This window comes from Actinia tenebrosa, unplaced genomic scaffold (assembly GCF_029948245.1).
Source record: "Actinia tenebrosa isolate PJP-AT-01 unplaced genomic scaffold, QUT_ActTen_1.0 PGA_scaffold12__29_contigs__length_12842862, whole genome shotgun sequence".
In the NCBI taxonomy this organism is placed as follows: Eukaryota; Metazoa; Cnidaria; class Anthozoa; order Actiniaria; family Actiniidae; genus Actinia; species Actinia tenebrosa.
The window spans coordinates 2,766,369-2,780,573 of NW_028292572.1; the positions used below are offsets into that span (position 1 = coordinate 2,766,369).

The window sequence follows — 14,205 nt, forward strand, 5'->3', positions numbered from 1 at the left end:
TGTTGTGAGACAGTTTGCACATCATAGGACTTCTATACAATAATAATAATAACAATAATATTAGACGGGAGGCGCCGTGTTGCACGACTAAGCAGGAGTATAAGGTGACCTTTACTTTTATCAAGCTGTCTCGTCATCTTCAATGTCACGACAATTAAATCAACAACAGCAAAATTCGTGGATACTCGGATTTTACGTCGAACTACTTGCGCTGTATTTGGTTATTCGTGCCCTTCCTGTACGTGATGACGAAATATATTTACCTTCTTTCTTTTTCTTTTGCTGGATTTGCATTCGCGAGGGAAAGGAGACTGCACGAATCACTTTTTCTGTTTCACTATTGAGATATTGGGTTCCCTATGCTCCTCGTACGTCCCACTGACTATTTATTTATACTGTGAAATAGGCGAGCTTAGGCGGATATTCTAGAAATATTCGTTAAGAAATGTTATGATAAGAATGACAGATTTTGTTTTAATACTTCATTGAAAAAACAGGACGCCCCATAGGTGTTCACTGGGTTGCCTGTATCATGGACAGAGGCCTAGTAAACAGAAGAAGTTTGCAATGTTAGCCAAAAGATAATGGAATGCTTCAAAGAAAAGAATGATTTCGTTTAACTCGTGTAAGGCGATCTTCTCCTCGAGGTGTTCTCTACATAATAGAGAGTTTTAGATTTACGTTCACGGCAAACGTGAAACGTCAGTTGACCAGTAAAAAATTCTTTTAAATTACTGAAAAAGAATCGCAAAAAAGTCCAAGTAGTAGAAAAACAAAAGAGTATTTGCGCTTGGTGAGAAGGTTTGTAAAAGGCAATGTAAAATACAGGAAAACGATGAAAACGTGGGCACTATTGCCTTTTGCGGGAAGGAAAAAAAGTCAATCTAAAACTCTCTGATATTAAAATAATTGCAGGTTCTGCTCTTTAGGCTATACGTGTCACACTACTTGTGAATATGTTCTTGCGCCATGACTCAACGAGATCAAATATCCCAATGCTCTCAGTCAGAATCACCAATTAATTTTCTTATTTTTGTACCATCGTTTTTTGTTGTATTATTTACTGGGGTGGCTCTTTATTATCTTTCAGAAATTGCGCAATAGTACCCACAACTCTTCACGGCACCATCCACTAGTCCTTTGCGGGCATATGATATAGAGATCAAAGTCCAGTAAATGTTGTTGTCAGCAAACTTTTCCAGGAAAAATATGAAAGCATAGCTCTACTTTTCGCTGATAGATATTGCTTATATGACTGATAACGTCTGGTTGAACTTATACAGGCTTATAAGCAACCGACTAGGAATAAATCTTTTTTACTAAAAAGATAGCCTTATTCTTGAAGATTTAAATCTAATGAAAAATGGATATTAAAAAAAGAAAAAAAAATTATGTGGGTAAGATGCGATTCGAACCCACCAAAAAAAAATTCAAAAAATTCGATTCCACTGTGCCATACCCCCGAGACATTAAAAAAAGAAAAAAAAATTATGTGGGTAAGATGCGATTCGAACCCACCAAAAAAAAAAATTCAAAAAACTCGATTTCACTGTGCCATACCCCCAAGACATCCGCAGAGCTGAGGCGGCGTATGGACTTCGGACCTGACGGCGATTAAATCCTTCGGCCCTTGGGTGTACGAATTACGCAAGAAAATTTTCTAGCCGGAGCTTCAGGGGAAAGACCAGCCGGCCCCCACACCATATTGGCTAATCCCTTGCATCTCTGCCACGCACGGAATCGGTTGAAATTATAAGGTCAAAAAGTCTAGTGTATTCGGTGCATTCACGGCTATTGTTATGCTGATTCACCTGAAACCGTGGTCCAGTGGCTAAATCGTTGTCGTTCAACAAGATACTAAGTCAAGCTCGTCTGAGGAGAGTTAGCACTTGGATGGGTGACCTAACCATTATGCCTACTCACGCTTTTGCTCTCCTTTTTTCATTTTTTCTTTTTTGGTTTTAAAAAAAAAACAGAAAATAGAATAGTGAAACTTTTCTATTTTTGAGTAACCTATTTCTGTCTACTTTAGGCACAACAATAGGCATGCACAACAAAGAATATACCGGCAGTGCGCAAAGGATCAAAGGAAAGGAAGAAAGACAGTTCCGAAAGGGCAAAGGAGCGTTTGGGCACAGCATTCTTTTTTTTTTCTTTTTTCCAGAGTTCTTTGAAGGTAGCAGCCTCTGCCATTGCACTGTAATACTCTGAGAGAAGCTCCTTGTTAATTTTTTCTGGGCTTTCCTTTTCTTCAATTTCATTTCTTGGTGTCCTGGTGATTTCAGTGGTATCCATAGGGTAGATTTGTAACTAATTGTTTTCTTTCTTTCCTTGTTTTTCAATTTTTCGCCGACGTCATCCACTTTCTCATAGCCAACAATGCTTTGCGCCTTGGGGGCCAATCAAAAAACTGTCTCATATTGAAACGTTCTTCAATTGAATATGTACTTACTTTTATCTGTACAATGCTGATTATAAACAGTTCATTCCGAGTTGATTTTGCGCGTACAGAACATCAAGAGGTTTGGTGTTACAGAAAATTTATCGACTTACGAAAAAATGTTTAAACTTTACTCTATAAACTTCTTCAAGATTCTATCTTTTTTCGGTTTTTTACTTCTTCATTTCATATTTGGATATCAAACGAGGTATTTCCAGAGCTGGTCCATTAATTTCAACACAGTAGCTCAATATCTATTTCTAAAAAGTTTGAAGGCTCTCTTACATAAAGTATATAAAGTTTCAGCCATTTTCTCTGTTTTTGGATCTCCAGCCACTCATAGATTCAAAAAAAAATTTGACTGCACTCCACTGCTTCACTGCTACATTGCTACACTGCTACACTGCTACACTGCTACACTGCTACACTGCTACACTGCTACACTGCTACACTGCTACACTGCTACACTGCTCTGCTACACTGCTACACTGCTACACTGCTACACTGCTACACTGCTACACTGCTACACTGCTACACTGCTACACTGCTACACTGCTACACTGCTACACTGCTACACTTAAGCAATGGTCAACTCTAGCTACCATCGTGCTCTCCCAACTATCCAAGTGCACCATCAATAGATTTACGCACTTCTATAGCATTGACCATTGCTTTTATAACATAAAGAACAAATTTACACGATAAAAACTGTTAATTTCGCTCTGATCAAATCACAGAATCTCCTAAGATGCGAAAACAGCTCAATTTGTTATTTTAAACTTCATTTTAAAAACTTTTTCCGAAAAATTCATACAAGGGAAGCAGTTTCTATAATACTTGAGCTTCAGTAACCATCGTGGTGTTTTGCTGGACTACTGTGGTGACCTGTACGGCGGATTGAGGAAGAAAAACTGAACTAATTGACCTCTCAACTACAAGACTTCTTGATTTCGCTGTAGTGATTTGGCGGGTGGAAGGGCGAGATTTTTAGTAAGCCAAACTTGAGGACAAACAAATACGCTATAAACTTTTTATGGAAAGGAAATCGATAGTTATATTTTATCTTTAAATGTACAGAAAGGTAGGGCAGTTGGTAGTCTTCTTAGTTTTGTCTGAATGCTTGCAATTTTCACCGAATTTTCACCAACTTGACGTCACCAGCGTGCGCCATACGAGTGCTCCATACATTTTTTCTTCATAGGTGGTGAACCAATCAGAGCGCGCGTTATATCTTAGATATGTTATAATGCTACACTGGTACATTGCTGGTATGACTGTGAAAAAGTCATTGCCGTATGCGTGCCTTGCCGCGACCGTGATGTTTTCTCGAATTTTAATTAGCTTTTTTTTTTTTCTTTTTTTTTTTTTCGTGCAATGTGATTGGTCTGGCAGTGCCGTAACATTGGTGTGACCGTGTCTTAGCCGTGTTTATGCCGCGTGTTTTGGGCATTTGATTTGATGGAGAGTAAATTCTTGTGCAGTGTGGATTGGTCTGGAATATGCTTTGCCCGGTTACGACCGTACACTCTAAAAAAAATACATATTTCCTGACGAGAGATGAGGTAGCCTCGTTTGCAGCCGTTCTTAGAACGGCTGCAAATGAGGCTAGAGATGAGGCGATATCTACGGGTAATAGATGTTGTGCCTACTGTCATATGGCTGCCATCGTGATGGTGTAAATCCAGATTAAAAATCAGATTCTCGCCTCTCGGTTAAGTTATCAATGAGTAATGTCATGCAAAACGAACCACATAGGGCATAGTAGGAAAGGCTTTTTTAGGATAATTGTAGTAACATCCTTTTAATCTTTGGTGATTCCGGGATTTTAGTATTCCGGGTATTTATTCCGGATATTCCGGGTTCTGGATTCCGGATTACAAATTCCGGCTTATATAGACTAACCCTCAATTCGCCAAAAATAAAGATGCGTGAATGCTATTAGGGACTTTCAAAACTGAATAAGGGTTTTCGAAGGGTATTGAACGAAATGGAATATATGGTGAGACAAACAATTTGTCTGTCAAGTCGTATTTCAGTAACTTATAGCGAAGGATAAAAAAAGAAAAAGCCCGGACAAAGACAGAAAGAAAATAAAAGAACAGACTTGAGGTCTTAAAATATATGCGAATTACCAACACATGCTGGGTTTATAGTTGAATACTTTATTCTTGCCTTCATTCATTAACCGAATAACGTCCCTTAATGCGATGGTCAAAACTGTACATATTCAGTTATAATATGATAACCATTAATAGAGTATATAGTTCAGTCTTGGTGCGTCTTCTGGCGAACATTCAGTTTTTTTTAAGCGAGACAGGCAGCTGGGCTTGAAAAAAATTCTATCCATAACATAAGGAACTGAAAGCGCTTAAACTAATTGTTCGGTTGGTATAGACATTTTAATGACCTTCGAATTGAATGACATATGGAATATCTTCATTTACAAATTGTTTTGGAGAACAGTCACACTCAGTACCGAAAAAGTGATGGCCACTGATCTATTCACTGTTGACCCTTTAATTTCACAATTATAGACTGCCGGTTTTTGTATTATAATTCCTTTATATGAATATCCATGCTCATTTTGTCAATAGGTTTAGAGTATTTATCGTCATGATCTTATAGAATTTAAAACGTATTTCGGCTCGCACACGGCGATGTTTCAGTATATTCTTCGCCAAGAGTGCGGCACCCAGGTTTGAATTTGATTATCTATATACCGTTTAAATGTTAAACGCTGTTTCTTCTCAGTCTCTTCCAACTATTCTCATTTGTACAAAATGTCTTGCTGTTCTCTGTCTGATCTGATCATGATTCTCGCTGTTGTTTCGATTCAAATCAACACGACTTCAATTCGCTTCGAACATGTCGGAGAAGACAGTTTTTTCAGTCTTTCCATCTTGCTGGCTCGTTTCTGTATTCCTGTAATGAGTTCGTATAACAGCGTCATATAGAGCAAGACCACCAATAGTTCTGGTTGAAAACCTTCCATAAAGTTGTCGATATCTAGCTGGCTCCAAATCAACTCGGGATATATATATATATATATAATATATTATGGTTCACAGTGAAATTATTCGAAATCAAGTGAGTATTTCCTTTGCAGTTCTTAAATTAAAAATCGTTAGTGAGTTAACTAACAAAGATTTATTTTGAAATATCCTATTTCTGTCGAACGAAAAAACCCGGCCAAGCCCATCTCTTGCGTGTTTACAGTCGGATAGTTCAGTTAGCAAGACCGCAATCATTCAAGTCATGATCATAAACTTGTGTTGTTTAGTATCATAAGCAGTGAGTATGTATGCACGTTATTTTAGTTCTCTTTTGTCAACCCAGATGTGTGTCTACACGGAGTCATGTGACTCGTTTCTGACCAATAGTTTCAAACTGAGAAATTTCTGAGATACAAAAGAAAAAAATAATTACAAGAAGAAGTACCCTGGGCTCCAGAGGTTCTATTTCGCTTCCTGTGTATGGTTCTAAAGAGCGAGCGCTGAATTAAGAGTGCGAAAGGAACCTCTGGGCGAAAGCATCATTGACATTAATCCTATGAATTCGCCGAACAAATCAGTCTAAATTTGACCCTAGCCTTCTGACTGGTTCTTGAATTATCGAGAGCTTTGATTGGTCAAAAAATGTCAAGCTGTTTTCTTTTTACAGATTTCTCCTATCGACTTCCCTTCAAAACAGCAAACACTGGAGCGAGAATAACAGTCTGGACCCCAGGGTAACGCTGTTTTGACTATTGAAGAGCTAGACTTTGATTTTAAAGAGAAGAGAGGAGAAGAGCAGAAGGCAAGAAAAAATTGACAAGGAAAAAAACTGAAAGAAGAAAAAAAAACACGCACCAACACACACACAAAAGAATTCAATTAAAGCAGTTATTGGATATCTTTTTTTTCCAAGTTATTATTATTGTAGTTATTATTATGGTAGTATCAACTTCTGGATGCCCAGGCCTAGGCTTTTTAAAGATAGTTGGGTAGAAACCGTAGCCAACTAGCAAGCAGATTACTTATTATCCTTCTCCTTCTCCTTCTCCTTCTCCTTCTCCTTCTCCTTCTCCTTCTCCTTCTCCTTCTCCTTCTCCTTCGTGTTGATCGATCGGAAGAGTAACATAAAATAGTAAACTATGTAAGATGTCGTAATTATGACTCTTATTTTGTCATTAAAAACCAGTGAACCAAAGAGATAAGTTTGTTGAGAGCTTCAAATCGGCTCATTCTTCACCTTCATCCGCCTAGATAAATTGTAACTTTGGCCATGTTACAATATACAAAAAGCACTCTTTTTAGTCCGGATAACACCGAGAATCATTAGAGAGCCATATGTAATTGCTGGATTTCAATCCTTTCCAAGAGAATTAAAAAACAAAAGACACGGCGGCCATGTTGGATGATATAACATCTTTTTTAATTCATCCAACATGGCGCTTATGAAAATCATCAATAGTTTTCTGCAGGATATAAAAAGTCCATGTAATTTCAAAAATCAGCACGCAGTCCTGTTGGTGCTCGCGCGTGGGTTCAATATCAACTTCAACATCAGTCCTTCAAACGTTAAAAAGAGATTACTAAAGTTTCCAAAGCACAAGAAAATTAAAAGAGAGGCACATTTTCCCGGGGGAGGGGGGGGGGTTGGGGTACTACCACCCCAACTTGGGTAGGGGTGTGCCGCCAGGACCTCAAAACCCTGACCCTATCCCAGACCTAAAATTTTGATTTTACATACCCTACCCCAGACTAAAACTAAGAATTGTACACCCTATCCCAGGCTAAAAGACGCAAAAGACGGTTTTTCAACAGATTGCAATCAATATTTACTAACTTTTTTATTGTTTTTTTTTTTTGAAGGCAGAAAGCGTAGCCTATTCGCCAGACAAAAATGACCAAATCATAACCCTATCCCAGACTAAAATGATACCCTATCCCAGACGAAATGTCAAAAAATGATACCCTAACCCAGACCCAAAAGCCGAAAAACCATACCCTATAGGGCGGCACATACCCGTACAGTGTAGCAAATATAGGGGAGTACCCCCTCTCCCCCCCCCCCCCCCCCCCCCCCCCCCGGGCACATTTTGTTCATCCCGTGAAAAATACGAACTGCAACCCGGAAATAGGTCGTGGCTCTTTCGGCCTTTTGTTTGTGGCAAGGTCAAAACTACTCGATGAGTAGATTGTTATTAAGAAGCTGATGAGCGACGAAGAACTCGTCCGGCGAATATTCCTGAAAGAAACAAGAATTCTGAAGAAGATAGACAGTTCACACGTGGTAAAAATGTTGGCAGTATGTAAATATTCAAATCATCGCGGTTGGTGCTTCACACAAAGCCGAAAGAGCCACGACCTATTTCCTCTTCTTTGTCTGTTAAGTCATCCCCCCGGCGGGGTCATCCCACGCGGCAAACCAGACGTTCCATTCCTCCTGGAAATCATCTAGATTTCTCCTCCCTATAAGGGAGGGTAACTTAAAGGTCATGAAACGGGCAAAAATATTTGTAGCTAAATAGAACTTAATTATTTTTATTTGTTTGTAGTGGAGAGGTAGACCGGCCGAGTATCAGGGCTACCAATTAAGGGCTGAATCAACAGTGGATCTGTTTTATATGTCAATAAATGACAGCTGCGCTTGATTTACCTTTGTTTATTCAGTAATGGTCGCTTCATATATAACAGCTCTAAATTGTGGTTCGTAGTTTGATTGTTCACGACCGAGAGAAATTCAACATTTTTTGATGCCCGGTTATTTAAGCTTATTATTTTGAGTCCATGTTTTACCGATTTCCAGTCCAGTCCAGTCCAGTCCAGTCCAGTCCAGTCCAGTCCAGTCCAGTCCAGTCCAGTCCAGTCCAGTCCAGTCCAGTCCAGTCCAGTCCAGTCCAGTCCAGTCCAGTCCAGTCCAGTCCAGTCCAGTCCAGTCCAGTCCAGTCCAGTCCAGTCCAGTCCAGTCCAGTCCAGTCCAGTCCAGTCCAGTCCAGTCCAGTCCAGTCCAGTCCAGTCCAGTCCAGTCCAGTCCAGTAGGTTTTAGTGGACGTCAATCAATGCGTTTCCATGACATTCCATAGGCACGTGCCCTTAAAAGCTTTGTGTTTTCCTACAATGTTGGTAAACGCTTTGATTGGCGTCCACCAAAACTCTGTTTTGTCTCGAATTTTTTTTTCACGATTTCGCGCGTGTATTAAATTGAGAAGCGCTCGGTAAAGTTTTGCCCCGCAAACCGACTAAACAGTATCTGTTTTGAAAACTAATACAAGGATTACGATTACGAGGTGAACGAGTGAAGCCCGTACTCAGCCCGCTTACCAAAAAACTGCGCTCGAGATTGGTAAATTCTAGACTTGGACTACCTGTGGAATATGTAAAACAGAAGATGCAAGACGAAACCACGTGCCACCGGGGTAAAAGTACAAGGATATAAAGGTATGTTTATGGTATGGTTAATTGTAAAAATAAGTCGATAAAGTGTTATCAATCGATAAATAGTACTTCTAAAAGTTCACTTTATCGAGCAAACGATTTTCAAATGAAGAATGTGTTTTTCATAGTCGAACAAGATGACTTCTAATGTGATTGCTGGAGAGGGAGCAGAGTCTGATGATGATGAAGCTCAATCTTCATCATTCATGAAGAACACCATGATAAGCAGTACGATGGTTTCTGGCGAAGCATCGGAAACTGACGAAGAAGAAGAAGTTGAGGAGATCAAAAGTCCTTACAGTAAACCAATGACAGACAGTACCGAACAGCTAGAGGGACTGGATTCAGAAACATTCAGCGCCACTACAGATGACACTGAACAACCAAACAGCTCTTCAATTCAATCAAAAAAGGTCGAAAAAGCAAAGAGACATAAACTGGTTTATAAATATGATTCGTGAGTACAAAAAACTTGAAAGTGACCTATGATACCTTACTCAAAATTTTCAGCATTGATTCTAAATGAAGTAAATAGTTGAATGGGTAGAGTAGTGCAAACAATATAATATAACCGTGAAACTTTAGTAATTCTAAATAGCACAATTTCATGCAAATTCCATTGTTTTCTATTGTTTAATTAGCACTATTTTGTACTATTTAGTAATTAGTGTTTCACGGATTAATGTTTTGCACTCTAAAATATTCTTAAATGGCATCTTTGAGATATTATACTTCCCATATGTTAATGATGTGACGTCAAAGGTGGCATTAAATATACAAAACTCTTCTGGGGCTATAAAACATCATTGTCTTACTTAGGAATTAAAGAAAGGTTCTAGCAAAAAAAGTTTCTCATAGTAATCAGTGTTTCGATTTCCATGTGATGGGAGAAAAACTGAAATGCCTCCTTTGACGTCTTCGTGGTATTTACTAATACACTACTGATATTTGCATAGGTAAAAAAAACATATAATTTTCAAATACCACTCCCTGTAAGGGCCTCTTCTGTGAGATTTGCTATAAATGCACTACCACTACTTTCATTATTTAAAACACACTACACTCAACTCACATAACTTTAGATATGACAAGGAGTACAAGTATGAGGCATGAGTGTGCGAGACATTCTTCCTTGTCCTCATACGAATGAGTGATATATGATTTTATTACACTTTTAGGGTAGATATAAGTGTGATAAAGCTGTGAATAAAAATTATATCAATGAAGTGATACAATATCACTTCACGGTTAACTGGAAACTGTAAATTTTGACATTTTATTGACATAAATGTGTAATAAAGCAATATTATTTCATGTTAAGAGCCTAATATCCCCTTTATTCATTTGTTTGCCATATGATATTGCTCGCTTGTGGACTGGCTTGTTTGTGGTATCATATAGAAACTGGTGAATAAAAATGATATCAAGCTCTTAACCTATGATAATCTTTGTATATTATATATCTATAATACCTATTTACTCTCTCATGCTCTCAAATTCCTAGAAACATCAGATTGTTGCTTTGAATCAGTTTTAACTATGAAATAATATACAATATAATTATATTATTAGTTTTGATAATATATAACATAAAATTGAGTAACTTTCAAGGTATTAAAATTGATGTTTTTTCTTTTGCTGCTGCTTTCACCTGATCCAAATGTACCAGGCCTTTCCACAGAAAGCTAAGTATGTACTAGAAGTACTTATTTAATAGTATTTTAATATCTCTTCATCAAATTGTTGTTGTTTTTCTTTCAGTGAGAAGTGAAACCAGAATAATGTAGGATACATGGAATTATTTGTGACATGTTTTGTTTTCTGACTTTCAAATGGTGATAATAATAAAACATTATTCTCTCTAAGATACAAGATACAAGTTTGCTAGACTAGATAACATAACCCATTAATCAAACTAATGTAAATCTCCAAAAATAAGCCCTTCCAAAGTTAAACCCCTTATCATGTGATTGTATTGTTCTTTTATTGTTCTAAGATAAAAAAAGAACATTGGGCAAATCATGTCACATCCTTTTGAATGATGCTTATTTTGTTGTTCACAGGAGAAAAGAATCTCCAGTTAAGAAGTGGTATTGTTGAGGGGGTTACGCAGATGTACAAATCAGCTACTCTTAAACTAGATAGCTCAACATTTCATCGTTCAAGAGCTCAAACAGCTGTCCAAGTAAGATATACTGCAGTTGTTGTTGTTGTTGTTGTTACAGTCAAACAAGCTCACACGTTGACCCCTAGAGTCAATTAATGATTTGAATTTTCAAATTTTGATTTCATTATTCAGTTGAAATTTACAATGTCGAAAATGAAGATATGAAAATTCCAATCAACTTTAATTTCAATATTCGACATTTTGATTGGTTAATCAGTGCTAACACAGGAAGATCAAGAAAACATGGCGGCCAGAAATAGGCTTGGCCGTGTTTATGTGCCGGGAAGGCCTTTACCTGATATTGTTCGACAGGAAATTGTTCATCTCAGCAATAGTAGTCTCCCTCGCATCTATTTTTAGTGTCGGTCGTCGCGTTGCGTGACGAACGACACTAAAAATGGATGCGAGGAAGACTACAGCGATAGCGGATTGCCCAATAAAGCAATTTCGCGACAACTGAAAATTTCTAGTTGGGGAGTCCAGAAAATACTCCAACATTATCGACGACATGGAACTGTGTCTCCATTCGCTCAAGGCGGGAACGTTCCCTACAAAATACTGATATCTTCCAAGTAATTGAGGCATGGAAATACTAATGATTTCATTAATCGACTCTAGGGGTCAACGCTTGAGCTTGTTTGACTGTAACCCCCCCCCCCGTCTAATCACATACTCTCTTAAATATAATCACATTTCTCCCATCTTAAGTAAATTGAATTGGCTTGAACCTTTTTTCTAACTCCTACTGCTGTACCAAGTCTAGGCATTGAGGTGCTGTTGTCTGCCATTCAATCTCATCTAGGCTGTCTTTGTTGGGTTTCAATGACTGTTCCCTTCTCCCATACCTCTTTGTAGTGCATTGTCATGATGCTGAAGATATTCTCTGCTTGCTAAGATCTTGCAGCTGGCCAGCCAATGCTGCCCAGTTTCTTAATGACATCCACATAAGCATCACTTTACTGATTAAATTTGCCAGCTAGTTTCATGGATCCTTGCCCTTGTTTCTACCATCTGTTCTTGTATTTCTATCACTGCTGAAGCTTTCTCCGCCATCATGATTCTGTTTAACCACTTGAATGCAGGTTCATCCTGATTACTCCATACCATATGCTTCTTCTTCTTCTTAATTATTACCATCATTATCACTATCATTATCATTATCATTGTAGCTGTAGCTGTGGTTGTTGTTGTTATTGTTGCTATTTCTGTTCCTGTGGCTGTTGTTATTGTTATTATTATTATTATTGTTATTGTTATTTATACCGTGCAAATTCAAAATAATGTCTTCAAAGGTGCCTAACAAGATGCATATTAAGATAAATATAAACATTAAGTGGCTGATATATTCAATATAAAATTCTATATTGAGGCAGAGAGTATTGAAGGTTGTGGGTTCAAATCCCATCTGCAAATCAGAATTCTTTCTGAGTTCAATGGATGTCTCCATACAGATTTTTGTATTATATTGAATCATGAGGTTGTTTACATTATCACTTTTACATTAGCACACACTATTATTGATGGACTGTTAGTTGGGACTGAGGATTCATAAAAAAAAGGAATCCCATCCAAAACCATAGTGGTATTCCCACACTCTTTACAACTTAGTTACCATTTATTAGAGAACTGTGAAGATGGGAATGGAGATGAGAGGCCCTGATTAATGCCCCCATACCCACTTTTTCCCTTTTCTCTTATATTTTCCAATCTTAAGACCACTTTTTAGGTTTGCCTGCAATCCTCATTTATAATACCCCCATACGAAATGATGCCCCTGATTCATTTATTAAATGTATCGTTTCTTCTTTCAGGATGTTGCATACAACTCAAAGATTATTTTAGAAGACCTTCATTCCCTCATCCATATCATGAGAAACACTGAAGAATTAAATACTTTATCAAATATTAAAATGAGCCATTAAAATAAGCGTTAGTATATATGCGTATTTTAAAAGAATTAAAAAGACATTCTTAGTCTGGTTGTGCATTTTTCATGTAATCAGGGACGGGCTGAATCGACATGCTGCTAAATACTCATATTCAACACACTAGCCTGCGTGCAGCTGAACTAACTGTTAACACCAACCCAACTTGAAGTAACCACTAAGCCATTAGAGTGTTTTCCATAAAGCCGTCAAACCCTGGGGGGGGGGGGGGGGGGGACTCTGGGAGGCAACGAGCAGGGGATGCTCATTGGAAATTTCCAAAATGACTACTAAAAGATTACCGAGTCTTACAAAGGTGGGCGTGGCAGCATAAGATTTTTACCCCTTAAAGATACCAGCTGAGATTAAACATATTTATAGGTTTTTTTGCATTTTTAATAGATCCAAAGACGTACTTCAAGCATTTCCTGCTTAAAAAGTTTATGAAAGCATTTATTAATTGTCATAAATCTGAGGTCTATTAATTTCGAGAACAGTAACAAGTCACTAGTATAATATAATATGTAATATTGCAAAGCCGACAATGAGGACTGGATGGGTTTTCAAGTCCAAGCAATTAGTTGCAACTAATTGGAACTAATTGCGTGGACTTGAAATCCTGTCCAGTCCAATATTGGAGGCTTTGAAATGACTTCTCATGCTCATTAATTATTCGACTTGTAGTAGTAGTAGTTGTTCCAGTTACTACAGACTGAATTCAGTCCTTTCACAGAACTTTACCAGGTTTTAAGTAACATCATGTGACCCAAAAATAGCCCATTGATTGGCTGGTTTACTCATGCATTATTAATGAGTATGAGAAACGAGCGTACAAAGTTTTGTATAATTGTTTCATCATCTTTGCCAACCTAGCTTGTATGTCTTGCTGGCCTGATGGATGTCGAGACCAATTAAAGTCGTCATTGTGCTATTGTTATGTGATATCTTATTATCTTAAAAGAATACCCTAAAAGATACCAGCTTGGATTGAAATGACCCAAAAATCGTTTAGACACCCTAAAAGATAACAGATTTTCGATTTTCCCGCTAAAAGATATGATGAGCATCCACGCCCTCCTGGTCCCACCAACAATAAAAGGCGGGGCTTGACTGGACAAAAATATTAAAAGATATGCTTCCTATTCAAATTCAAGAAGCATAACCAAAGTCCTGAAAGGAAGGGAATACCCTGGATCCGCCCCAAATGTGAGCACGCGATAGTTTTGGCAGCGCTCTATGTCTATCTATTTACAA

At 37.9% G+C, this 14,205-nt stretch overlaps 1 protein-coding gene across 2 annotated transcripts; it reads left to right on the forward strand.

Moving 5' to 3' along the window:
* The first annotated feature begins 8,806 nt into the window (after window positions 1-8,806).
* On the forward strand, window positions 8,807-13,884 carry LOC116298068 (uncharacterized). Of its 2 annotated transcripts, XM_089028485.1 has the most exons (6): window positions 8,807-8,862; window positions 8,988-9,316; window positions 10,529-10,548; window positions 10,923-11,044; window positions 12,838-12,955; window positions 13,354-13,884. In XM_089028485.1, the coding sequence occupies exons 2-5, from the start codon at window positions 8,997-8,999 to the stop codon at window positions 12,946-12,948; spliced, it is 573 nt and encodes a 190-aa protein (XP_088884611.1). In that variant the 5' UTR covers window positions 8,807-8,862; window positions 8,988-8,996; the 3' UTR covers window positions 12,949-12,955; window positions 13,354-13,884. The 2 variants fall into 2 exon arrangements, with proteins under 2 accessions (XP_088884611.1, XP_031562273.1); XM_031706413.1 differs by lacking the exon at window positions 13,354-13,884 and having other exon boundaries at window positions 12,838-13,005.
* The last annotated feature ends 321 nt before the right edge of the window (window positions 13,885-14,205 follow it).

What these genes read in the sequence shown, in the direction of transcription:
- LOC116298068 (XM_089028485.1), top strand. Translation starts at nt 8,997, where the DNA reads ATGACTTCTAATGTGATTGCTGGAGAGGGAGCAGAGTCTGATGATGAT. An exon ending in CTGGTTTATAAATATGATTC is followed by an intron (nt 9,317 to 10,528) that starts GTGAGTACAAAA and finishes CAAATGTACCAG; the next exon opens with GCCTTTCCACAGAAAGCTAA. An exon ending in GAGCTCAAACAGCTGTCCAA is followed by an intron (nt 11,045 to 12,837) that starts GTAAGATATACT and finishes TTCTTCTTTCAG; the next exon opens with GATGTTGCATACAACTCAAA.